Source organism: Oryx dammah, unplaced genomic scaffold, assembly GCF_014754425.2.
Source record: "Oryx dammah isolate SB20612 unplaced genomic scaffold, SCBI_Odam_1.1 HiC_scaffold_6, whole genome shotgun sequence".
NCBI classification, from domain to species: Eukaryota; Metazoa; Chordata; class Mammalia; order Artiodactyla; family Bovidae; genus Oryx; species Oryx dammah.
In genome coordinates, this window is record NW_024070190.1 from 42,001,966 (window position 1) to 42,026,958 (window position 24,993).

General features: G+C 39.4%; 1 protein-coding gene across 1 annotated transcript in view; it reads right to left on the minus strand.

The window, feature by feature from the left end:
- CABCOCO1 (ciliary associated calcium binding coiled-coil 1) overlaps positions 1-22,815 on the minus strand; it is a 176,179-nt gene extending 153,364 nt beyond the window's left edge. The window contains exons 1-2 of the mRNA XM_040242300.1: positions 22,695-22,815; positions 10,219-10,322 (exon numbers count right to left, since the gene is read on the minus strand). Coding sequence (XP_040098234.1) covers positions 10,219-10,322; positions 22,695-22,775 — 185 coding nt within the window. The 5' untranslated portion in view covers positions 22,776-22,815. The remainder of the gene's footprint in view (positions 1-10,218; positions 10,323-22,694) is intronic.
- Between the last annotated feature and the right edge of the window lie 2,178 nt (positions 22,816-24,993).

Here is a 24,993-nt window from a genome sequence, read left to right on the forward strand (position 1 = left end):
GGCCTTACAAATAGCTGTGAAAAGAAGAGAAGCAAAAAGCAAAGGAGAAAAGGAAAGATATAAGCATCTGAATGCAGAGTTCCAAAGAATAGCAAGAAGAGATAAGAAAGCCTTCTTCAGTGATCAGTGGAAAGAAATAGAGGGAAAGAACAGAATGGGAAAGACTAGAGATCTCTTCAAGAAAATAAGAGATACCAAGGGAACATTTTATGCAAAGATGGGCTCGATAAAGGACAGAAATGGTATGGACCTAACAGAGGCAGAAGATATTAAGAAGAGGTGGCAAGAATACACAGAAGAACTGTACCAAAAAGATCTTCACGACCTGGATAATCCTGATGGTGTGATCACTCATCTAGAGCCAGACATCCTGGAATGTGAAGTCAAGTGGGCCTTAGGAAGCATCACTATGAACAAAGCTAGTGGCAGTGATGGAATTCCAGTTGAGCTATTTCAAATCCTGAAAGATGATGCTGTGACAGTCCTGCACTCAATATGTCAGCAAATTCGGAAAACTCAGCAGTGGCCACAGGACTGGAAAAGGTCAGTTTTCATTCCAATCCCAAAGAAAGGCAAATGCCAAAGAATGCTCAAACTACCGCATAATTGCACTCATCTCACACGCTAGTAATGTTCAAATTCTCCAAGCCAGGCTTCAGCAATACGTGAACCGTGAATTTCCAGATGTTCAAGCTGGTTTTAGAAAAGGCAGAGGAACCAGAGATCAAACTGCCAACATCTGCTGGATCATCGACAAGCAAGAGAGTTCCAGAAAAACATCTATTTCTGCTTTATTGACTATGCCAAAGCCTTTGACTGTGTGGATCACAATAAACTGTGGAAAATTCTGAGATGGGAATACCAGACCACCTGACCTGCCTCCTGTGAAACCTGTATGCAGGTCAGGAAGCAACAGTTAGAACTGGACATGGAACAACAGACTGGTTCCAAATAGAAAAAAGAGTATGTCTAGGCTGTATACTGTCACCTGCTTATTTAACTTCTATGCAGAGTACATCATGAGAAATGCTGGGCTGGAAGAAGCACAAGCTGGAATCAAGATTGCCGGGGGAAATATCAACAACCTCAGATATGCAGATTGACACCATCTTATGGCAGAAAGTTAAGAGGTACTAAAGAACCTCTTGATGAAAGTGAAAGTGAGAGTGAAAATGTTGGAGAGTGAAAATGTTGGCTTAATGCTCAACATTCAGCAAACGAAGATCATGGCATCTGGTCCCATCACTTCATGGGAAATAGATGGGGAAACAGTGGAAACAGAGTCAGACTTTGTTTTTGGGGGCTCCAAAATTACTGCAGATGTTGACTGCAGCCATTAAATTAAAAGACACTTACTCCTTAGAAGGAAAGTTATGACCAACCTAGATAGTACAGTGAAAAAAAAGCAGAGACATTACTTTCCCAACAAAGGTCCGTCTAGTCAAGGCTATGGTTTTTCCAGTGGTCACGTATGGTTGTGTGTGTTGGACTGTGAAGAAAGCTGAGCGCCGAAGAATGATGCTTTTGAACGGTGGTGTTGGAGAAGACTCTTGAGAGTCCCTTGGACTGCAAGAAGATCCAACCAGTCCATCCTAAAGTCCTGGGGGTTCATTGGAAGGACTGATGCTGATGCTGAAACTCCAATACTTTGGCCACCTCATGGGAAGAGTTGACTCACTGGAAAAGACTCTGATGCTGGGAGGGATTGGGGGCAGGAGGAGCGGGGACGACAGAGGATGAGATGGCTGGATGGCATCACCGACTCAATGGACATGAGTTTGATTGAACTCCGGGAGTGGGTGATGGACAGAGAGGCCTGGCTTGCTGTGATTCATGGGGTCTCAAAGAGTCAGACACGACTGAGCAAGTGAACTGAACTGAACTGAAATTTGGTCCAGTGGTTTGTGTAAGCTTCTTATAGGATGAGACTTGTGCTGAGTTTTTGTTTGTTTGTTTTTCCTCTGATGGGCAAGGCTGAAGGGGGTGGTAATCCTGTTTGCTGATAACTGGGTTTGTATTTTTGTTTTGTTTGTTTTTTAGATGAGGGGTTCTACATAGAGTGTTACTGGTGGTTGGGTGATGCCAGGTCTTGTATTAAAGTGGTTTCCTTTCTGTGAGTTCTCACTGTTTCATACTCCCTAGGGTTTTTTCTGGTAGCCTAGGGTCTTGGAGTCACTGATCCCACTCCAAAGGCTCAGGGCTTGATCTTTGGTCAACAACAAAGATTTCACACGTGGTTTTTCATGGCATTAAGTGAGATTAAAACAAATATCCAAAAACTAGAAACCAAAGATTAACCCCAGACAAATGGTGATTATTATTAAATCAGGCAAATAATAATTAAAATAATGGAACATACATATACACATATAAAGCCATGAGTAAACTGAAAACAGTCCAACAAAAATCAAGAACAGCAGATTGACCTGGCTAACCAAGTAAATCAAAAATTATATTTACCAGTTACGAACAAAACTATCTAAAGCACAAACTGGAAAACAAAACTAAAGCAAGGTGTCAAATGTGTTATAAAACAATGAAAACAAAACTAACAAATATGTTAACAGGAAAGGAAAGAATGAATATATATGCAATGTTAAATAGAGGTAGATAAAGAAGATTTATATACATTAAAGATTAACTGCAAGGGGAAAAGAACAGTAGGAAAGGCAAACAAAGGAATAAATGTAGTAAAAATACAATAAGTTTTTAAAAAAAATTAAAATTATAAAAAAGAGGAAAAAGAAACAGAGGAAGAAAGAAAAAAGGAAAATTCCACAGAACTGCAAAAGCCCCATGTAGAGGCAGAGGTTTATAGCAACAATAAAAAGTGTGACTGAATATACACATATACATATACACCCATAAGCAAAATCAAAACAGTCCAACAAAAATGAAGTACAGTAAATCAACCCAGTGAACAAAGGAAACTAAAAAATTACATCTACCAGAACAAAAGAAACTAAAGCACAAATTGTAAATCAAAACTTAAGTAAGGTGTCAACTGGGGAATAAAGCAATGAAAATGAAAACACCAAAATGTTGAGAGGAATGGAAATAAAGAAAAGAAAGAAAGAATAGATATAAAACGTTAAACAGAGATAGATGAAGAAGATTTATATACATTAAGGATTAACTGCAAGGGGAAAAGAACAGTAGGAAAAGCAAACAAAGGAACAAAAGTAGAAAAAACATAATAGGTTTGAAGTAATGAAAATTAAAATTATAAAAAGAGAAAAAAAAAATGGAAGAAGAAAGAGAAAAAGAAAACTCCACAGAACTGCAAAAGCCCCAAGTAGAGGCAGTGGTTTATAGCAACAATAAAAAGTGCGACTGAATATACAAATATACATATACACTCATAAGCAAAATCAAAACAGTCCAACAAAAATAAAGTACAACAGATCGACCCAGTGAACAAAGGAAACCAAAAATTATATCTACCAGAACAAAACTAACTAAAGCACAAACTGGAAAAGAAAACTAAAGCAAGGTGCCAACTGGGGAATAAAGCAATGAAAATAAAACTAACAAATATGTTGAGAGGAAAGGAAAGATAGAAAGGAAAGAATAGAATATATATGCAAATTTAAATAGAGTTAGATAAAGAAGATTCATATACATTAAAGATCAAGTGCAAGGGGAAAAGAACAGGAGGAAAAGCCAACAAACGAATAAATGTAGAAAAATAATAATAGGTTTTAAAATTAAAACTAAAGAAAAAGAAAAAAAGGAAAACTCCACAGAACTGCAAAAGCCCAATGTAGTGGCAGTGGTTTATAACAGAAATAAAAAATGTATCTGAGGTGAGAAAAAAAAAAAAGCTCAAGAGCTGAATCAGATTTCATAGTGCCAATAACATCGACAACTAGAACAGAGGGGTAAAAAGGTGGGGAGGGGAATAGAAAAGAATCTACAGAGCAAGTCAAAACATAAGGTTAATAAGTGTTTTTCTTGAGTCACTGCTATCAGAGTCCTTTCCCTCACTGGGAGTCACAGTCCACCTCACCTCCCTAGGATGCCCTGCAACACTGTGCTGATCTCTAGACCTGCTGTTGGGGCAGCTCAGATTCTAATCTGGTGCTTCTCCTGTGTGTTCTTGCCTCCAATGTCCACAGCTATCAGTACTAGCATGTTTTCTTTTGTGGGAGCTCTCAATGATCTTTTATATATTCCATAGACACAGAGTCTGCCTAGTTGATCGTGTGGATTCAGTCTGCAGCTTGTACAGCTGGCGGGAAGGCTTTGGGTCTTCTTCCTTAGCCACCCTGCCCCTGGGTTTCTACTGTGGTTTTATTTCCACCTCTGTATGAGGGTCGTCCACTGGGGTTTGCTCCTGAGGTTGCCCTGGAGGACTTGGGTTTGCCCCTGTGAGGTGTGGAGGTGGTGTAGCTGCTTGGGTTGCAGGGGTTCTGGCAGCACCAGGTACTCAGGGGAGTTGGTGGCTAGGGCAGCAGGAAATATAGTGCCCTAGAAGGGTATGGCAACCAGTATTGGCCAGTACACTCCAGTATTCTTGCCTGGAGAACCCCCTTCCCTGACAGAGAAGCCTGGCAGGCCACAGTCTACAGGGTCACATGAGTTGGATACTACCCAGGTGACCTTGCCCACACAGACGCAAGGCTTTTTATGCCTGTGGCAGCTCTGCCCCAATGAGAGCTGAGCGTGAAGGCAGTGCAGCTGCGTGGCTCGTGGGGACCCTGGCGGTGCCAAGTGTGCAGGGACACGGACTGCTTCCGCCGCAGGAGTATGGCCCTATCAGAGTCTTTTTTCCAAGCATTTTTTAAGCTGGCAATCAAAAGGTCGCTTTGGCTAGTCTTTCTCTGTAGCTTCCAGTTAGGCACTTAGAGGGCTCCCCTGCCTGCGGTCCTTCTCTGTTGTTTGTTGCATCACGCACATAGAGGGGCCCCCCTAGCTGGGGTCCTACTCTGTAGATCAGCATGTCAGGCACTTAAAGGAGCAACCGGGTGAGGTCCTGCTCTGTAGTTCAGTGCATCAGGCATTTGATGGGCCAGCCTCTGTATTGTTCAGCTGCCAATGCTGGCCTGTGGAGAAAGAAAGGCTATGGTGATGGCTCCACCCGCTACGTGACTCAGCAGTATCGCCTTGCTTCCATGGCTGCCTGGCTTTACTCCACAGGCATTTCCCATCACAATCTCCTCCCTCACCTCCCCTCAATCGGTCTCTCTGCAGTCAATGGCAGCCCCTGCCCTGGGATCGCTCCCCACTCCCCAAATTCCAGCTCCCAGCCGCTGCGCCTTCCAGGGTACCCTTGTCCCTTTCCGGGGTATGTACGGCTGTGGCAAGGACTGTCTGATTCTCATTCCATTTAGGCTTCCATAGATCAGCTGTTTCACTCTCAGCCTTAAATGTTTCTCCTCCGACTCAGACAATTGCCCCTGTGGGGACTGGACGCCTGCTTCAGTTCCCCCACATGCTGAGGGCAAATCCAGTTCTGCTAACACTCCTGTTTTTCCCCCTAGTTCTTTCATTCTACTGAGTTTTGCGTTGTTCCATATATTCTTTTCCTCTGGGCAGGTACTCCTGTCTGCTCTCAGCTGGTGTTCTGCATGCACTTCTGTGTCTAAAGGTGTATTTCTGATGTATCCGTGGAGAGAGATGTACACCACATCCACCTACTCCTCCACCATCTTGTTCCCCAGGATTTATTTTTTACTGTAGTTTCTTGTCTTAGTCCTAACAGCTCCTTTTTAATATATTTTATAATATTTTTTATCTCTTGTTTTATGGGATCAATGTCCTCTTTAAACATCAGTTTTGTCTAACGATTTTTTTTTGTTTCTGGAAGTTAGTTTTCCTTCTAAATGTATTCTTCATCTGCAATCTGCATGTTATTTTTTCAATTAAATATCTGACCTAAATAGCTGCATGTGTCCTTTGCTTTACATTATTATTTTTTGAATGTTTTAACTGTATATTAATAGACAACTGCCTGAGAATATTTTGGTGAAATCTCCTTGAGGTCCCTCCACTTTTGCTCTCTTTTTTCCCTAATGTGTCCTCCATTGCTTTCCCTAAGTACCATTTGAATCTTAACCTTCAACTTGAGCTGCAGGCTAAATATTTAACATTTCTATTCTCTTAGTTATTTCACTCCAAAGGAAACTATGCAGGGAGACGCTGGGAACAAGATACAGCTGTGGTTTGAATGTAAAGTTTCCATGCATTTTACTGGCTTTTGTAAGCTTTTCCTCTAGGGATAAAGGGAGAGGAGATAGAGGAGAATAGTGAAATGGCCACTGATGTAGCACAGGAGAATGTAGGGAAAGAAAAAGATGCTTAATAGTGATCTAGGAAGTTTTGCTATAGTGATAGGTGATGTAACTACCTACTTTATCTCACCAAGAATTTCAGTAAAAATATTACATTATTCTTGTATGCTCTTGAAATTGGAATACCTTTCATTTTTTGAATATGATGACATGCAGAAATAAGCCTTAAAGGCAAGAGCTGAACAGCTCATGGAAACCAGTTATAGAAAGGTTATTAAAAGATCACTCCACATTATTTCTATGTTTAAATAGTTATTTTCAATTTAGTCTTTATCTTTTTTTCAAAAGGGATTTGCATGGATCTGTACATAAAATCAGGGTTACATGAAAACATGAATGACAGCAGTTAGGAGATGGGAAATGTACCTAGATATTTATCCTTGTTTGAAGTATATTCAAGAAATATATTTTAATGATACTTTAAAGTTTCATTTGATTGGTTGCTTTTATGGAGCAAAATTTTTAATGTTAAAAGGTAAGGGAATGTGCTGATGTCCTATAATTTATTTAAGTAGGTTTACAGCTTTGCAGGACTTCCTTGGTGGCTCAGACAGTAAAGCATCTTCCTACAATGCAAGAGACCCGGATTCAATCCCTGGGTTGAGAAGATCTTCTGGAGAAGGAAACGGCATCCCACTCCAGTATTCTTGCCTGGAAAATCCCATGGATGGAGGAACCCGGTAGGCGACAGTCCATGGGGTCGCAAAGAGTCGGATACAACTGAACGACTTCACTTCACTATAGCTTTGCAGGGGCTTCCCTAGTGGCTCTGATGGTAAAGAATCTGCCTACAATGTGGGAGACCTGGCATGATTCTTGGGTCCAGAAGATTCCCTGGAGAAAGAAATGGCTACCCACTCCAATGCCTGGAGAATTCCATGGACAGAGGAGCCTGGCGGGCTACAGTCCATGGGGTCGCAAAGAGTCAGACAGGAGTGAGTGACTAACACTTTCATTTTCTTAGCTTCCTAGATTGTATGGTTTTCTGCATACTTTTGCCAGTTGGTGACAGGATACTTCAATTATATTTCTGTCATTTGAAAGGTATATAATCCCGACTTATGCTATTTTAAATGGAAAGTGAATGACTGATTGCAAATATTTCAGGATTACTGTTAAAAAAATCATGTAAAAAAATCTCAAGAAAATTACTCTGCTAAGAAATGGTTCCTGGCATAACACTGATGTCATTTATCCAAAATTGATGTCCTATAATCTGAGATAAGTTCGGGCGAATTTTGTTAATCAGATGGTCAACAACATATCCTGAAAGAATGACCTTTTAGGTCAACCTGCTGTTTAGCTTGGGTTGTTTCTATGTTGCTAGCTTCTGTATCACTCCTTGAATCATTTACTTTCTCCTAGATCTCACCTCTTAGAGATGAAAAATACTTTTAGAAATTAGGTATTTAACAAAAAAGAGACAATAACTGAAAAAACTGTAAAAAGATTGTTATATAAACAGCACAATTAAGATGTCATGAGAAATACATAAGTCTAAGAAGCATTTGTGCAATAAGTTTTATTTATTAACTACTTTTAAACAATATATTTTATTTACTATTCAATATAATTAAATTATAAACTATATTAAATGTGTCGTTTACATCATATTACTCTACCTGCCTAGTATTAAATATCTATTTTTTACATCTGTATGCAGGTCAGGAAGCAAGAGTTAGAACTGGACATGGAACAACAGACTGGTTCCAAATAGGAAAAGGAGTACGTCAAGGCTGTATATTGTCGCCCTGCTTATTTAACTTCTATGCAGAGTACATCATGAGAAACACTGGACTGGAAGAAACACAAGCTGGAATCAAGATTGCCGGGAGAAATATCAATAACCTCAGATATGCAGATGACACCACCCTTATGGCAGAAAGTGAAGAGGAGCTAAAAAGCCTCTTGATGAAAGTGAAAGAGGAAAGTGAAAAAGTTAGCTTAAAGCTCAACATTCAGAAAACAAAGATCATGGCATCTGGTCCCATCAATTCATGGGAAATAGATGGGGAAACAGTAGAAACAGTGTCAGACTTTATCTTTCTGGGCTCCAAAATCACTGCAGATGGTGACTGCAGCCATGAAATTAAAAGACGCTTACTCCTTGGAAGAAAAGTTATGACCAACCTAGACAGTATATTCAAAAGCAGAGACATTACTTTGCCGACTAAGGTCCGTCTAGTCAAGGCTATGGTTTTTCCTGTGGTCATGTATGGATGTGAGAGTTGGACTGTGAAGAGGGCAGAGAGCTGAAGAATTGATGCTTTTGAACTGTGGTGTTGGAGAAGACTCTTGAGAGTCCCTTGGACTGCAAGGAGATCCAACCAGTCCATTCTGAAGGAGATCAACCCTGGGATTTCTTTGGAAGGAATGATGCTAAAGCTGAAGCTCCAGTACTTTGGCCACCTCATGAGAAGAGTTGACTCGTTGGAAAAGACTCTGATGTTGGGAGGGATTGGGGGCAGGAGGAGAAGGGGACGACAGAGGATGAGATGGCTGGATGGCATCACTGACTCAATGGACGTGAGTCTGAGTGAACTCCGGGAGATGGTGATGGACTGGGAGGCCTGGCATGCTGCGATTCATGGGGTCGCAAAGAGTCAGACACGACTGAGCAACTGAACTGAACTGAACTGAACATTTCAATGACAACATTTGGGGTTACCTAGAAGTCCAAAATAATATGGCTAACTTAAGTAATCAGTGATATTAATACAATAAATGAATTTTTCTAATTAATTCTGGCACTAAAAAATAAGAATTCCCAAAGAGTATCTGTTTCTATAAAAATGGTAAAATGACCTTGAAATTCTTACTTGATATCTGTGAAATTTTTAATTGACTCATACTTCTAAAGAGGCAGATAGTAAGCTGTATGGCCAAATCACACACCACCAAGATTTCTAGCAGGATTTGAAGGCAGAGCAGGTGAAGAGCATCTCAGAAAAAGGCCTGTCAGGTGCCTCCTCTTAATATGCTTTCCCTTCTCAAACTTCTCCTCCACCCATTAAATTTGTCATGTTTCCTTCTCAGCCGTAAATCACCTCTATTCCGTAATATTTGATATTATGATCTGCAAATGATAACCACTGACAGAGTCATTTTCTATTTGCCATTATGGTTTACAACAATTTGCTTGCATCCAGATGACTGGCCTACAGAAATCTCACCCTGGAACATTACAGTCCAGAACATCATCACATCATTCCCATTCTCCATATATTACAATTAATCAGGCTTCCATTATTAGATTGAGATAATTTTTAAAATGAATGTTACTAAAAACACCGTTTAGGCATCTGTGTGGTGAATATATCTGAGTATATCTAAGAGTTCTAAGTAAATGATCTACTGTAGAAATCAATGGCTTTAAAAATAAGATGTAGCTGTATTAGAACTGATGCCTACAGATTCAGCTATATTCCCATATTTAAACAAAATGTATGAGATTAGAGTACTTAGTATAGCTTTGTATCCAATAAAAATCACAGGTGGATGGCTAATATCCAGGATTACCAAAATTATACATGTATTGACTATTAATATTACAGAAAATACATCTTACTCTTGTCATGATGAGACAGAAGACCTAGAAGTTCTTATGTATACTGTCGGTTTTACAAATGAAAGAGAAAAGAAGATGTCATATGCTAATAGTTGTTTTTAACAATAAATCCCTATTCTGTGTTAAGACAACAAGTTGGTTGGAAATCCACTTCTCCCATAAAGAAGACTGCTGAGCAGTGCAAAAAAGTCAGTTTGAGAATTTTTGTGTTCCAGAGTCTGGATATATATATATCTGTGCACAATATAATAACACATATTTTGAAAAAAGGTTTAAAATGTGTAATAACATATTATTCCATTTATAGATGCAGAACTAGAACTGTTCCATATTTGGTTGTGATATCAAAGTACTTACTGTTGAACTCCATCTACATCCTCTGCTAGTATTTCAGTGATCTGGGCAACTGAAAGAAAATCTGGAGACAGAATCTCTTCATGTTCCTGGAATTCAGCATCTTTCTACCAAAACAAGTGGAATAATTATTTCAATCACATTTCACATATTAATCCTAATAATACCAAAATCTGTTCTTACTTTTGTCTACTGCTATCAGGAAAAAAAATTTTAAGTAATGGTATCTCTTCTACAAAGCTGAATGGTTAGTCAATTTGTCTTCTGTGCAAATTTAAAACTGGGTGATGGTTTTCAACTAACAAACATTTTTGAATATCTATATATTCCTCTTTGAACCTGCGGTACAAGAGGAGGCAAAGACAACAAAGACTTGTTACCCTCAAGAAGCTCAACATCTTATGGAAGGAACAAACCAAAGATGATTTTAAAACAAGAAAATAAAATTATAAGTGAGCCATGGACTTCCCTGATGGCATAGTGGAGAGGAATCTGCCTGCCAATGTAGGGGATACAAGTTTGATCCCTGGTCCAAGAAGATTCCATATGCTGCAGAGCAACTAAGCCCATGTCCCTCGGCTGCTGAAGCCTGCATGCTCTAGAGCCTGTGCTCCACAACAAGAAAAGCCACCACAATGAGAAGCCAGTGCGCCACAACTAGAGAGTGGCCTGAGCTTGCAGCAACTAGAGCCCACAGAAAGCAACAAAGATCCAGTGCAGCCAAAAATAAGTAAATAGATTAAAATTTAAAAAATAGCTGCCATTCAGTCTAAAGGAAGGAAGGGACAAGGACAGGAACAGGACAAAGAAAGTCTAAAGAAAGGAATAGATTTTCAGAGAATGAACATGGATAGTGCCCCAGGTGAATGAATCAGCAACACCAAGGTGATAAGTGCAGGACAGTTGGGTACCAGTTCTGTAAGTATCAGTAATTCACAGTGGTGCCAAGCATACACACAGGGTACAAGTTGAACCTAAGTGGAAGGTGGGTATTGGGAAAATAACACAGGAGATCTTAAATAATTTAATAAATATTTACTAAGCAATTACAAGACACAAGATACTGCACAAGTCACCATACATATTTTGGACCATGCCTATTGGAAGAATGACAAAAGAGTTTGTTCTTAATAAGCAGAAATGGACTGTGAAGTTTTTGAGCAGTGAAATGACAAAATAAACTATGCTTCAATGAAGGGTAATCTGTAGCAGGGTGAAGGAAAGACAGGAGCACAGCAAGGATAAAAAGGAAGAGTTAAATGAAACAATTATTAGAACAGTTCAGGAATGAAGCATTGGGTGCACTGGGCTCCTAGCAGTGTGCGTGAAAATGGATAAGGATAAATGCAACATATATATGTGGGACTAAAAAGAGGGAAGAATGAACGCAGAGTCTGAGTTTCTGAAATAGGTGACTAGAAGAAAAAGGTGATGAGACTCAGGGCCTCCAAAAGCAAATATGCCGCCATGCACGAACCAGACAAAAGAATCCTCTCTGGGTAGAGGAAGTATTAAAAGATGTAAGGCTGGCACAGCCCTGCACCCAAGTGCACCGCTTGTGAACAGAATAGTTCCACCTTCTGGCTCAATCCTCAGCTGAGTCGTTTTGTCCAGAGTAAAATCCATAAAAACATACATGGCACTCTTATTGGGCTTCCCTGATGGCTCAGATGGTAAAGAATCTGCCTGCAATGTGGGAAATGCGGGTTTGATCCCTGGGAGGGAAGATCCCCTGAAGAAGAGAATGGCAACCCACTCCAATATTCTTGCCAAGAGAATTCCATGGACACAGTCTATGGAGGCACAGAGAGTTGGACATGACTGAGCAACTAACACACAAACACTTATTACACCAAAAGAAATTAGAGATTTAGAAGATGATGCCTTTAAGAAGGCAACATGATGAGTTTGGTTTCAGTGGATGAATTTTAGGTGGAAGATGAATAGCAAGAAATGTTTATAGAGATTAATTAGAAATGCTAGAGTCACAAGGTCAATTTTACAGATATTGGTTTAGGAGTCACTGCAAGTATGAGAATGAATGAAACTGCCCAAAGCCAGAGCATAAAGTGAACTGTGAATGGAGGATGGAAATGGAGACTGAGAAAGTGATAAGACACGAAGAGCTTCATGAAAATCAAAGATTATGAGATTTACACCAGTCAGAATGGCCATCATTAAACAGTCTACAAATAACAAATGCTGGAGAGGATGTGGAGAAAAGGTAACTCAAACACAGTTGGTGGGAATGTAAATTGGTGTAACCATTATGTAAATAGTGGGGAGGTTACTCAAAAAATTAAAAATAGAGTTGCCATGAGTGTACGCTCAGTTGTATGCAACTCGTTATAACCCCATGAACTGCAGCCCACTGGGCTCCTCTGTCCATGGAATTTTTCAGGCAAGAATACTGAAGTGGGTAGCCATTCCCTTCTCTGGGGAGACTTCCTGACCAAAGGAGCAAACTCATATACTCTATTCAGTTCAGTTCAGTTGTGTCCAACTCTTTGCAACCCCATGGACTACAGCATGCCAGCCAGGCTTCCCTGTCCATCACCAACTCCTGAGGCTTGCTCAAACTCCTGTCCATTGAATCAGTGATGCCATCCAACCATCTCATCCTCTGTCGTCCCCTTCTCCTCCTGCCCTCAGTCTTGCCCAGCATCAGGGTCTTTTCCAGTGAGTCAACTCTTCGCATCAGTTAGCCAAAGTATTGGAGCTTCATCTTCAGCATCAGTCCTTCCAACAAATATTCAGGAATGATTTCCTTGAGGATTGACTGGTTTCATCTCCTTGCAGTCCAAGGGATTCTCAAGAGTCTTCTCCAACACCACACTTCAAAAGCATCCATTCTTCAGCACTCAGCTTTCTTTATGGTCCATCTCTCACATCCATATACGACTACTGGAAAAACCACAGCTTTGACTAGACGAACCTTTGTTGGCAAAGTAGTCTCTGCTTTTTAATATGCTGTCTAGGTTGGTCATAGCTTTTCTTTTGAGGAGTAAGTGTCTTTTAATTTCATGGCTGTAGTCAACATCTGCAGTGAGTTTGGAGCCAAATAAAATAGTCTCTCACTGTTTCCATTGTTTCCCCATCTATTTGCCATGAAGTGATGGGACTGGATGCCATGATCTTAGTTTTTTGAATGTTGAGTTTTAAGCCAGCTTTTTCACTCCCCTCTTTCACTTTCATCAAGAAGCTCTTTAGTTCTTCTCTGCTTTCTGCCATAAGGGTGGTGTCGTCTGTGTATTTGAGGTTACTGATATTTCTCCTGACAGTCTTGATGCCAGCTTGTGCTTCATCCAGTAAGTCATTTTGCATGATGTACTCTGCATAGAAGTTAAATAAGCAGGGTGACAATATACAGCCTTGACTTACTCCTTTCCCAATCTGGAATCAGTCCACTGTTATATGTTCGACTTTAACTGTTGCTTCTTGACCTGTAGCTATGCATGGTGGTCTGGTATTCCCATCTCTTGAAGAATTTTCCAGTTTGTCATGATTCACACAGTCAAAGGCTTTGGCATAGTCAATGAAGCAGAAGTACATGTTTTTCTGGAATACTTTTGCTTTTTCTATGATCCAATGGATGTTGGCAATTTGATCTCTGGTTTCTCTGCCTTTTCTAAATCCAGCTTGTACATCTGGAAGTTCTTGATTCACACACTGTTGAAGCCTAGCATGGAGAATTTTGAGCATTACCTTGCTAGTATGTGAGATGAATGCACTGTGCACTAGTTTGAACATTGTTTGGTACTGTCTTTCTTTGTGATTGGAATGAAAACTGACCTTTTCCAGTCCTGTGGCCACTGCTGAGCTTTCCAAATTTGCTGGCATACTGAATGCAGCACTTTCACAGCATCATCTTTTAGGATTTGAAATAGCTCAACTGGAATTCCATCACCTCCACTAGCTTTGCTCATAGTTATGCTTCCTAAGGACCACTTGACTCTGCATTCCAGGATGTCTGTCTCAAGCTGAGTGATCACACTATCATGGTATCTGGGCATGATGATCTTTTTTTGTATAGTTCTGTGTGTTCTTGCCACCTCTTAACATCTTCTGCTTCTGTTAGGTCCATACTGTTGGTCCTTTATTGTGCCCATCTTTGCATGAAATGTTCCCTTCGTATCTCTAATTTTCTTAGAGAGATCTCTAGTCTTTCCCATTCTATTGTTTTTCTCTCTTTCTTTGCACTGATCACTGAGGAAGGCTTTCTTATCTCTCCTAGCTATTCTTTGGAACTCTGCATTCAGATGGATACATCTTTTATTTTCTCCTTTGCCTTTCGCTTCTCTTCTCAGCTATTTGGAAGGCCTTCTCAGACAACCATTTTGCCTTTTTGCATTTCTTTTTCTTTGGGATTATCTTGATCACAGCCTCCTGTACAATGTTATGAACCTCTATCCATAGTTCTTCAGGCACTGTCTATCAGATCTAATCCTTTGAATGTATTTGCCACTTTCAGTGTATAATCATAAGGGAGTTGATCTAGGTCATACCTGAATGGTCTAGTGGTTTTCCCTACTTTCTTCAATTTAAGTCTGAATTTTGTAATAAGGAGTTCATGATATGAACCAGAGTCAGCTCGCAGTCTTGTGTTTGCTGACTATATAGAGCTTCTCCATCTTTGGGTGCAAAGATTATAATCAATCTGATTTCAGTATCGACCATTTGGTGATGTCCATATGTAGAGTCATCCATTACTCAGCCATAAAAGAAATGAAATTGTTCCATTTGCAGCAACAGGGATAGATCTAGAGATTATCATCCTAAGTGAAGAAAGTCGGAAAGACAAATATCATATGACACCACTTACATGTGGAATCTAAAATATGACACAATCAATATATCTATGAAACAAGAAGTCTCACAGATACAGATAACAGACTTGTGGTTACCAAACAGGAGGAGGGGTTGGGAGGGAAGGATTGGGAGTTTGGGATTAGCAGAGGCAAACTATTATATATAGAATGAATAAAAAATAATATCCTACTGTGTAGCACAGAGAACTATATTCAATATCCTGTGACACAACGTAATAGAAAAGAATGTTAAAAATAATATATGAGTATAAGGAGTCACTTCTCTGCACAAAAGAAATCAACATTGTAAATCAACTATGTGCTGTGCTGTATACTTAGTCACTCAGTTGTGTCCTACTCTTTGCAACTCCATGGACTGTAGCCTGCCAGGCTTCTCTGTCCATGGGGATTCTTCAGGCAAGAATACTGGAGTGAGTTGCCATGCCCTCCTCCAGGGGATTTTCCCAACCCAGGGATAGAACCCAGGTCTCCTATATCACAGGTGGGTTCTTTACCATCTGAGCCACCAGGGAAGCCCAACAAAACTTTAAAATTTTTAAAATAAATAAATCTTTAAAAAGTATTGTGAGATTTGGGTGAGAGTGGGGCAAATGTTTTTTAATTCAACAGTTATTTATCCTTCCATGTCAATGAACTCCAATAAATAAGAACAGCAAGAAACTTTTTGCTATAGTTAATAAGATTACATCCCAAATTTTCTCTATTCTTTTTCAAGAATAGAAAACTGTAAAGCTAACACTCACTGGAAATAATAATCAGTTTAATGTTTATAATTTAATATTAGGTTATTATATTTTTATTTTAAAAAATCTAATTGAAAAGTAAAATATGCTATTTTATTAACTATCTTTATTTAGTATAGAGTCAGCAAATTAACCTAAACTAGGTCATGGTCATCCATTTGATTATAAATTCAAGAAGAAAAAATATTTTAGTACCAAATATAATACTTTGCACCTAGTAGGCACTCAGATGCTTATAAATTGAATTAAATGCATGCAGTGTTTAGACAGGATAGTATTTTAGTTCATAATATATTGTATACATTTGTTTAAATATTTGTTAGTTACATGCATTTTTTATTATTAGCATTAAACTATAATTATTACTGTACTATTAATTCCATTAGGTTGTAAATTCCTCAGGGACAGTCATTCAATCTTTTATTTCTTTTGAGAATTCTGAAGTTCCTAGTTAGGTCAACAAAGGTTGTTAATCAACCTGTGTCTGAATTCATCTTCATCCTGTGATGACATTGTTAGATGATGGAACATGATGAAAAGCCATATGTAGATTTGGAAATATCATGATGCCTTTAATATATTGATGAATTCTGTGACTTAACAGCTAGACATTTGAACCTAAAATTGGATTCATGTTAAAATGTCATTTTGATATGTTTTACTACAAACACAATTGTTATCATTATTAAAAATGAATAAAGATATACATGAAAGATATATACACATTCAGATCAATTGTCTCAGACTTCAAAATTTTCTTAATAGGAGAAAATAGGTCACACAAGAACTGTAAAAAAGAGTATAATCTTAATCTTTCATACAATAATAATTCTAGCTAAGGAATCTAATACCAGTGCCTCGTTCTTCTACTAAAACTTGATAGATTAAGATAATCATTTTGTAGGAGGGTTTGCCTCTGGTTTTTTGTTTTCTTTTGTTTTAAATTGAATTCCGGGACCTATTTTAAATGAGAGCTTTTCTTCTGTTTGTTTATACACTGCCATGCACTAGAAAGGATGTAAGGTGGTTAAATATCTTTAATCTTTCAATACATACATTCTCATTTGTAAAAATTAAAGATACAATGGAAAATTCATGAATAGGCTAATAAAAATGTAAATATGTAATTATCACTTTCTCTGTAAAATTACATCTCTGACTAGGAAAATATGTGAGCTAAACTGCAATGTAACTCATTTTATTCTACCACCTGGTGGATTTTAGCTGTTATTCCAGAAGCATTAAAATTGTAAGCTGCTATTTTTTGTCAGATAATCTTTTCTGTGAATTTTTTCTCTAACGTCATCTAAACTTTTCACATTTGAACATAACATCTTTCTTCTAGAATTTAATCTTTTGGGGGCATCTTTGTATCCATCACTGATATGTCTTAAAAGATTCTTAAAAAATGTTCTCTTAAGAAATATATAGCACAGTTCACTAAAGATGCCTAAGAGGGGTTTCATAGCCTTAGAGAACATAGGATGGTCTACCATTTCCACACTCTGAAAGGCTTTCTTCAAGATTGAAAATAAATGAACTAAGAAGCAGCTCTGCGTTGAGCCATGTTGGAGCTGAGGCAAAAAGGAAAGATCAGTAATAATGATGCTGTCTTTATTTGGAATTTAAATCCATTATGGATTTTTGCATTTATTTTAATTTTTTAAATATTGCATTAAATTTTTTCTCTTGACTATGGAATTTTTTAGCATCCCTTAAATTCTGTCCCCAAGGAGGGTGCCTCACTCTCATCACTATAGTGCTGGACACCATAAAGAGCCAATTTAAGAAAAAAAAAAAAAAGTAGATGAAAGAAGGATAAGTAAAAGCAAGAGATAGTTCCTTAAAATAATGAACAAAATAGACAAATTTTGGGCAAAGGTGATTAAAGAAGAAATAAATATATGCCACATTAAATGAATTCATTTGAAAATTACAAGGTAATGGGTGATTTTCTAGGAATATACGTTATAAATTTGACCAAGGGTAAAGGAGAAAATGGACCTGCCAAACATGAACTAAACTGGAAGTCTACTTTTTAAAAGGTCACATGTCCAGACAGTTTTACACTTGAGGTTCTACTAAACAACCAGAACACATAAATTCTGTTAGTCTTAATGATTACAGATTGTAGATATTCATTTTTAGAAACCAGAATTGTCTATATACAAAAACCTGAACTAGCACAGAAAGGTGACTAAAATCAAAATTATTAATGAACTCAGATGCAAAAATTTTACTTAAAAATATCTTAGGGGTCTCCCTGGTTGTCCAGTGGCTAAGAATCTGCCTGCCAATGCAGTGGAAATGGGTTCGATCACTGATACATGCTGTGAGGCAACTAAACCCATGCATCACAACTTCTGAAGCTGGCAAGCCCTATAACCTGTGGTCCACAGCAAGAAAAGGCACCACAATGAAAAGCCCATGTACAGCAACTATTACAGAAAAGTAGTCTCCACTCACCACAGCTAGAGAAAGACTGAGCACAGCAATGAAGACCCAGCATAACCAAAATAAATAAATACATAAAATTTAAAAAATGTTTTTAAAAAGTGACATCTTTGAATGTTGAATCCAGCATTGTACTAAAATAAGAAGCTATCATTATGACAAGATAAGGTTAATTTCATAAATGCAAGGATAAATTATAGTTAACAAGTCTCATGTACTTTTAAAGTCAAATTAAAAGATTAAATTGTGATTATATAAGTAAATAATAAATAGGCATTTGTAAGAATTCAGCAGTAAAACTGTCAGTAAAATATGAATTAAAAAAAAGCTAATTTATAGTGAATGAAACTGGCATGATGGTTCACACTAGAAAAAAATTAGATCCCCATTTCAAATATACATCTATCAAAAATTAATTTTAGCTGTGTTAGATACCTAACTTTAGTAAAATAAAACTTTAACTATCAGAAAAAGATTGAAGATGATTTGTGCAACCTGAAAGTGAGGACGGAGTAGGGAGAAGCAGGAAATAGATATGAATAAGATAGGAAACTGAAAGACTTAATAGGAAGATGAAGGACTTATTAAACTTAATAGATGAAAGACTTACTAGAAGACCAAACATCTGTGAATACCTCCACACCCACTATCAGTATTTTCAGAGGTTCTAAGAGTTTGATAAATGATACTATATATTCATTTCATTGGAAGGACTGATGCTAAATCTGAAACCCCAATACTTTGGCCACCTGATGTGAAGAACTGACTCATGTGAAAAGACCCTGATGCTGGGAAAGATTGAAGGCAGGAGGAGAAGGGGACAACAGAGGTTGAGAGGGTTGGATGGCATCACCGACTCAAAGGACATGAGTTTGAGTAAACTCCGGGAGTTGGCGATGGATGGGGAGAACATGACTGAGCGACTGAACTGAACTGAATTGACTGGGTAATGTTTTCTCAACAATATTTTGAGCAACTTTTTGGCATCCTGTCCATTGTCCTATACTATCTATATCATGTGGTGTGAACGGCTTCAATAAATCCCTCTTGAATGATATTCCAGTTGTAGGAACCTGATCATCTTGGTACTCAAGTTGAGCCCCAAGTGTTTCTCTCCAACCTGCCAATAATGGGGTGGGGCTGTTTTCAAAGCCCAGGCATGTGTGCCAAGTTACTTCTGTCACGTTTGACTCTGTGAGACCCCATTGACTGTAGCCTGCCAGGCTCCTCTGTCCATGGGATTTTCCACACAAGAATACTGGAGTGGGTGGCCATGTCCTCCTCAAGGAGATCTTCCTGACCCAAGGACTGAACCATGTCTCCCACATTACAGGCGGATTCTTTACCACTGAGCCAACTGGGAAACAATCATTTACTTTTTACGTCTCTGATGTGAGTTGAAGTATGCTGCTCCTGCTGCTGCTGCTGCTAAGTCACTTCAGTCAGGTCCGACTCTGTGCAACCCCATAGGCGGCAGCCCAAGAACACTGGAGTGGGTTGCCATGTCCTTCTCCAATGCAGGAAAGTGAAAAGTGAAAGTGAAGCCACTCAATCGTGTCCAACTCTTCGCAACCCCATGGACTGCAGCCTACCAGGCTCCAAGGGGTTTTCCAGGCAAGAGTACTGGAGTGGGTTGCCATTGCCTTCTCCAGAGTTGAAGTATAGTCCCTTTTAATTATACTATTAATACCTAAATGATTATTAGTCCCAAACAGTATTTTTGAAGATATTAAGAAAGTCAGTTTATGAACTGAATTTACACACTCAAGTACAAATTAACTTATAAGCATTTATAAACTCCTTTCACTTACAGATCTTTAGGTAGCAAATATTTATTTTCAGATTGTCATCATTTCTCCGGTTTTCTGTATTTAAATGTTTCTCTCCCAAAACTTTAGCCGAACGCAAGAGGCATTTATTCCCATGTTACTAAAGAAACTATACTATTAAACGCAGAAAGTTGGTAAGAAAGTTTATGTAATGTTACATAAAAATATTTTTCTGGAGCCATATCTCATGTCTGCTTGTTCAAGGTTATCTTATAGAGTTCGATCTATGATAACTATTATACCTGGCATACCTCAAACCCTCTATAATACCAATTAGTTGTCAAATTTTATTGAGTGCCTATTATATGTTGGGATAACTGGTTGTTTTAATTTTAGGTACTGACAACAAACAACAAGTGGGAAACCTCAGACTATTGAAAGCGTATGCTTTATTTCCAACAAACTTGGCAAAAAGAAGTATTTCACTACTGTTTGGCTCAGATGACTGAATGCTCCACTGGATAAGTCAATTTGGGTACAAATTATTGAGAAATAATACTATAATACTAGGTTTCTAGGGATCACCTCTAGAAAGAATCTCACCTTACAAGAACCTTTCAAAACCTAACTGAAAAGAAGTAGCCTCATGAATAGAGACACCAAGAGAGATTTTTGCTATCTTTTCCATCTAACCCCTGAAACCCACAGTGGGCACAAATGGGTGGCTGCTGCTGCTAAGTCACTTCAGTTGTGTCTGACTCTGTGTGACCCCATAGATGGCAGCCTACCAGGCTCCCCCATCCAGGCAAGAACACTGGAGTGGGTTGCCGTTTCCTTCTCCAATGCATTAAAGTGAAAAGTGATGTCGCTTAGTTGTGTCCAACTCCTAGTGACCCCAAGGACTGCAGACTACCAGACTCCATGGGATTTTCCAGGCAAGAGTACTGGAGTGGGGTAATGAATGGCAGGCAGGACTTACTCTAATGAATGACACAATACTAAGGATCAACTGTCTTCTCCATGAACTACAGGAACTCTGGTTTTAAAATGAAGTCTCCAAGATGCAAACTGTTAATCTTAGTAAATGAACAGTTAAGTGAGTCCAAATTCCAACTTTACTTTTTCAGTTTGTTACTAACTAAAAGACTAAGCATATCCCAAAATCACTGCCATGAGGAATACCTGTTGCTCCTCCAAGAAGTTAAACAAAAGAGCTCAATGACTGTGGTAGATGGCAGATAATCACCTAAGGTCTGTAACTGGTTAATTAGTTTCACTTATCCTTTATAAAAAGTGATTCCCCCTCACCCTGGAGCACAGTGGTTTGTCTGTTTGTATCTTAAAAAAAAATTAAGGGGTATTTTTTTTTTGAAGTGCAGGTTCATTAATTTCAAATTATCAGTTACTTATAAAGGATATTTCTATTATTGTCACAAGGATAAGTACTGGGTATATTCTCACAAGAAAGTTTTTGTATATATTTATATACCGTGATTTAACTGGAAAATTTCCTATGCCACTTTTGAAACTGTATTACTTACATTACAGATCACAAGGGAGTAACTGGCTTAGTAACCAGTTTATCACATTAAAATGTATTTTTAATGTATGCTAATTTCAAAAGGTTCATAGAAGAGTCAGCAGCTTTACTGGTCTGCATACAGTATTGGGAAGAACCCGTTGGGAATAAATTGCGTATCTCTGGGCAAGGCACTGTATCACTGGCTCTGCTTATCCTCATTTATAAAACTGCAGCTGATACACATCTTCTGTACAAAAAATAAATAAATAAATGCTATTTAGACTAATAAGTGAGTTCAACCCAGCAATGTTAATTATAACATTATTATTCGCCTTCAGAGTCCTAAAAAAGCTGAAGAAAAAACTTCTTAGAATAACATGATTGACTCAGTATGTGAAGATTTAAACATTTCTTAGTAGTATCTGGCAAATATTTTTAATTAAAATCTCAGGATACAAAGCTTCTGAGTAATCCCAGTTACTTAGAACCCATTTATTATTGAGAATTAGTGCTGGGAGGGGCCGGAGAAGAAATCTTTTATTTTGCACAGGAAATCACTGGAGGCCTAAGAATGTTAAATACTTTTCCTAAAGACAAGGTGCTAATGAGCAACTCAGCCATAACCGGAAGGTTGATTTTCTAGGCGTTCCTCCTTTGTCCGATCTATCAACTATTTACTTATTTAGAGAAATAGTAAAATAATACGAGAAACACTGCCTTCAAATATTCCTCAATCCACTATCAATGAAGAGTAATTATTCCATGACATCTTTTGAGCAACAGAACTGTGATATCTGAAGAAAATTAGGAGTCATTTACAAAGGAGACGCGCTCACTTATATTTTTCAAAATTCCCTTTCAAGTAGAGAATCCTGAGGAAAGCGCGTATTTGTGAGGCCTTTGGGCAAAGAACCGTCCAATGGAGGGGTTTTTAGTTTACACTCGGGGGCACGGAGGGGCGTCGGTCGACAGGGCAAGGGGAGCGCGGGTCGGTGGCTTGGGGAGCCCCCTTCACTCCCCGAGAGCCCGCGCCGCCTGGGCGTCGCACCCACTCGGGGCCGAGCACCCAACTCGGGCATGGGGCGCCTCCGAGGGAACAGCCTCGGCCCGCGGGAGAGATCGGGCGCTCGGGGGTCGCGGGTACCGGGCAGAAACTGCGTACCTCCGACTCGGGTGTGGTTCCCGCCGAAGTCATTCCCGCGGGAGTCGTTCCCCCTGGTGTGGTCCCCACAAACGTCGCCATGATCCCGCCTCAGCCCTGCGGCCCCTCGTCGCCTAGGCAACCGGGGAGGGGGCGGGGCCGGGGTCAATAGGCTGGGGAACTGAGCCCGCGCTTAGCCGCTTCCGGTCCCGAGCCCCATGCCCACCCGGGAAATGGTCAGGCCCAGGCTTGTAGGAACCCGAGAGCAGGCCCTACCGCTGCGGGGCGCTGTGCCGGGAAAGCCTATGGCAGGGCTTTGAGTAACGGAATCGAGATAGACTTTCCTTTTAGTAAGAGTGAAAAAAGGGAAAGAAAAAAAGCTTTTCAAACGAACTAGTAAACGGGGAAGTGGGGCTTCCCTGGTGATTCAGTGGGGATAGAGTCCATGGGGTCGCGAGAGTCAGACACGACTTAGCGACTAAACTACTACCACCAAACGTGGGTGTGTAATACTAATACATGGCAAGCCTGTCCATTTTTCCCAGGCAAGAATACTGGAGCGGGTTGCTATTCCTTTCTCCAGGGGATCCTCCTGACCCAGGGATCAAACTCACCTCTCCTGCACTGCAGACGGATTTTTATCGACTGAACCACCAGGGAAGCCCCCCGTAAATATTGAAGTGAGGTATATTATTGAAATTAATATTTTACATGAAAAAATGTAATTTTAAAATATTAGGATATTATTGTTATGTTTAGAAGGAAAAACAGCCTTAATTTTTTTGGAGATAACATGCTGAAAGATTTAGTGATGGTGAAGTGATAAAATGTCCACGATTTACTCCAAAATAAGGAAGGGTAGATGGATAATGAGTGGAGGTACAGTAGAGGAATCAAGATTGGGGAAGAGGGACATGGTCATTATACTATTATTTCTACTTATAGTTTGATTTTTTTCCATAATAAAAACGTTGAAAAACAATATTTTTAGTATTTGTATGGCTTCCCTGGTAGCTCAGCTGGTAAAGAATCCACCTGCAATGCAGGAGACCCCTGTTCGCTTCCTGGGTCCTGAAGATGGCTGGAGAAGGGATAGGCTACCCACTCCAGTATTCTTGGGGTTACCTGGTGGCTCAGCTGGTAAAGAATCCGCCTGCAATGTGGGAGACCTGGATTCGATTCCTGGGTTAGGAAGATTCCATCGAGAGAGAATGGCTACCCACTCCAGTATTCTGGCCTGGAGAATTTAATGGACTGGAAAATCCCATGGATGGAGGAGCCTGGTAGGCTGCAGTCCATGGGGTTGTGAAGAGTCAGACACGACTGAGCGACTTCACTTTCACTTTTCACTTTCTTGCACGGGAGAAGGAAATGGCAACCCACTCCAGTGTTCTTGCCTGGAGAATCCCAGGGATGGGGGAGCCTGGTGGGCTGCCGTCTGTGGGGTCACACAGAGTCGGACACGACTGAAGCGACTTAGCAGCAGCAGCAGCAGCAGCATACAGTCCATGCCATCACAAAGAGTCTGACAGGTATGAGCAACTTTCACTTTCATGTGAGTGTTCTTCTCTGAACAATAGTATCTACTTCGATAATGAAACGTGTTTTACTTTTATTAACTTCCATGGGGGTTGCTATGCAGGAAACTTACTGCAAATATCAGACATTAAAATGCTTCACTTTCCTCCTCTGTCAAATGAGATAATGACAGTGTCGGCCTTATTGCATTATTGTGAGGATTTAGCATGTTAATATATAGGAATATTTAGGACAGTATCTAGCAACAGTAGTTCTATATTATTAGGATTAGTATTAGTTTGTACTTTTCTCTTTACTCCATCCTGTACAACCATTGCCAAAATAATACTTCCTTCATAGACCTCTTCTTATATTTGACCCCTGCCTTTAAGACCAATTTGGCAATAAGGAGTTCATGATCTGAGCCACAGTCAGCTCATGGTCTTGTTTTTGTTGACTGTATAGAGCTTCTCCATCTTTGGCTGCAAAGAATATAATCAATCTGATTTTGGTGTTGACCATCTGGTAATGTCCATGTGTAGAGTCTTCTCTTGTGTTGTTGGAAGACGGTGTTTGCTAATACGAGTGCATTTTCTTGGCAAAACTCTATTAGACTTTGCCCTGCTTCATTCCATATTCCAAGGCCAAATTTGCCTGTTACTCCAGGTGTTTCTTGACTTCCTACATGTGCATTCCAGTCCCCTATAATGAAAAGGACATCTTTTTTGGGTGTTAGTTCTAAAAGGTCTTGTAGGTCTTCATAGAACCATTCAACTTCAGCTTCTTCAGTGTTACTGGTTGA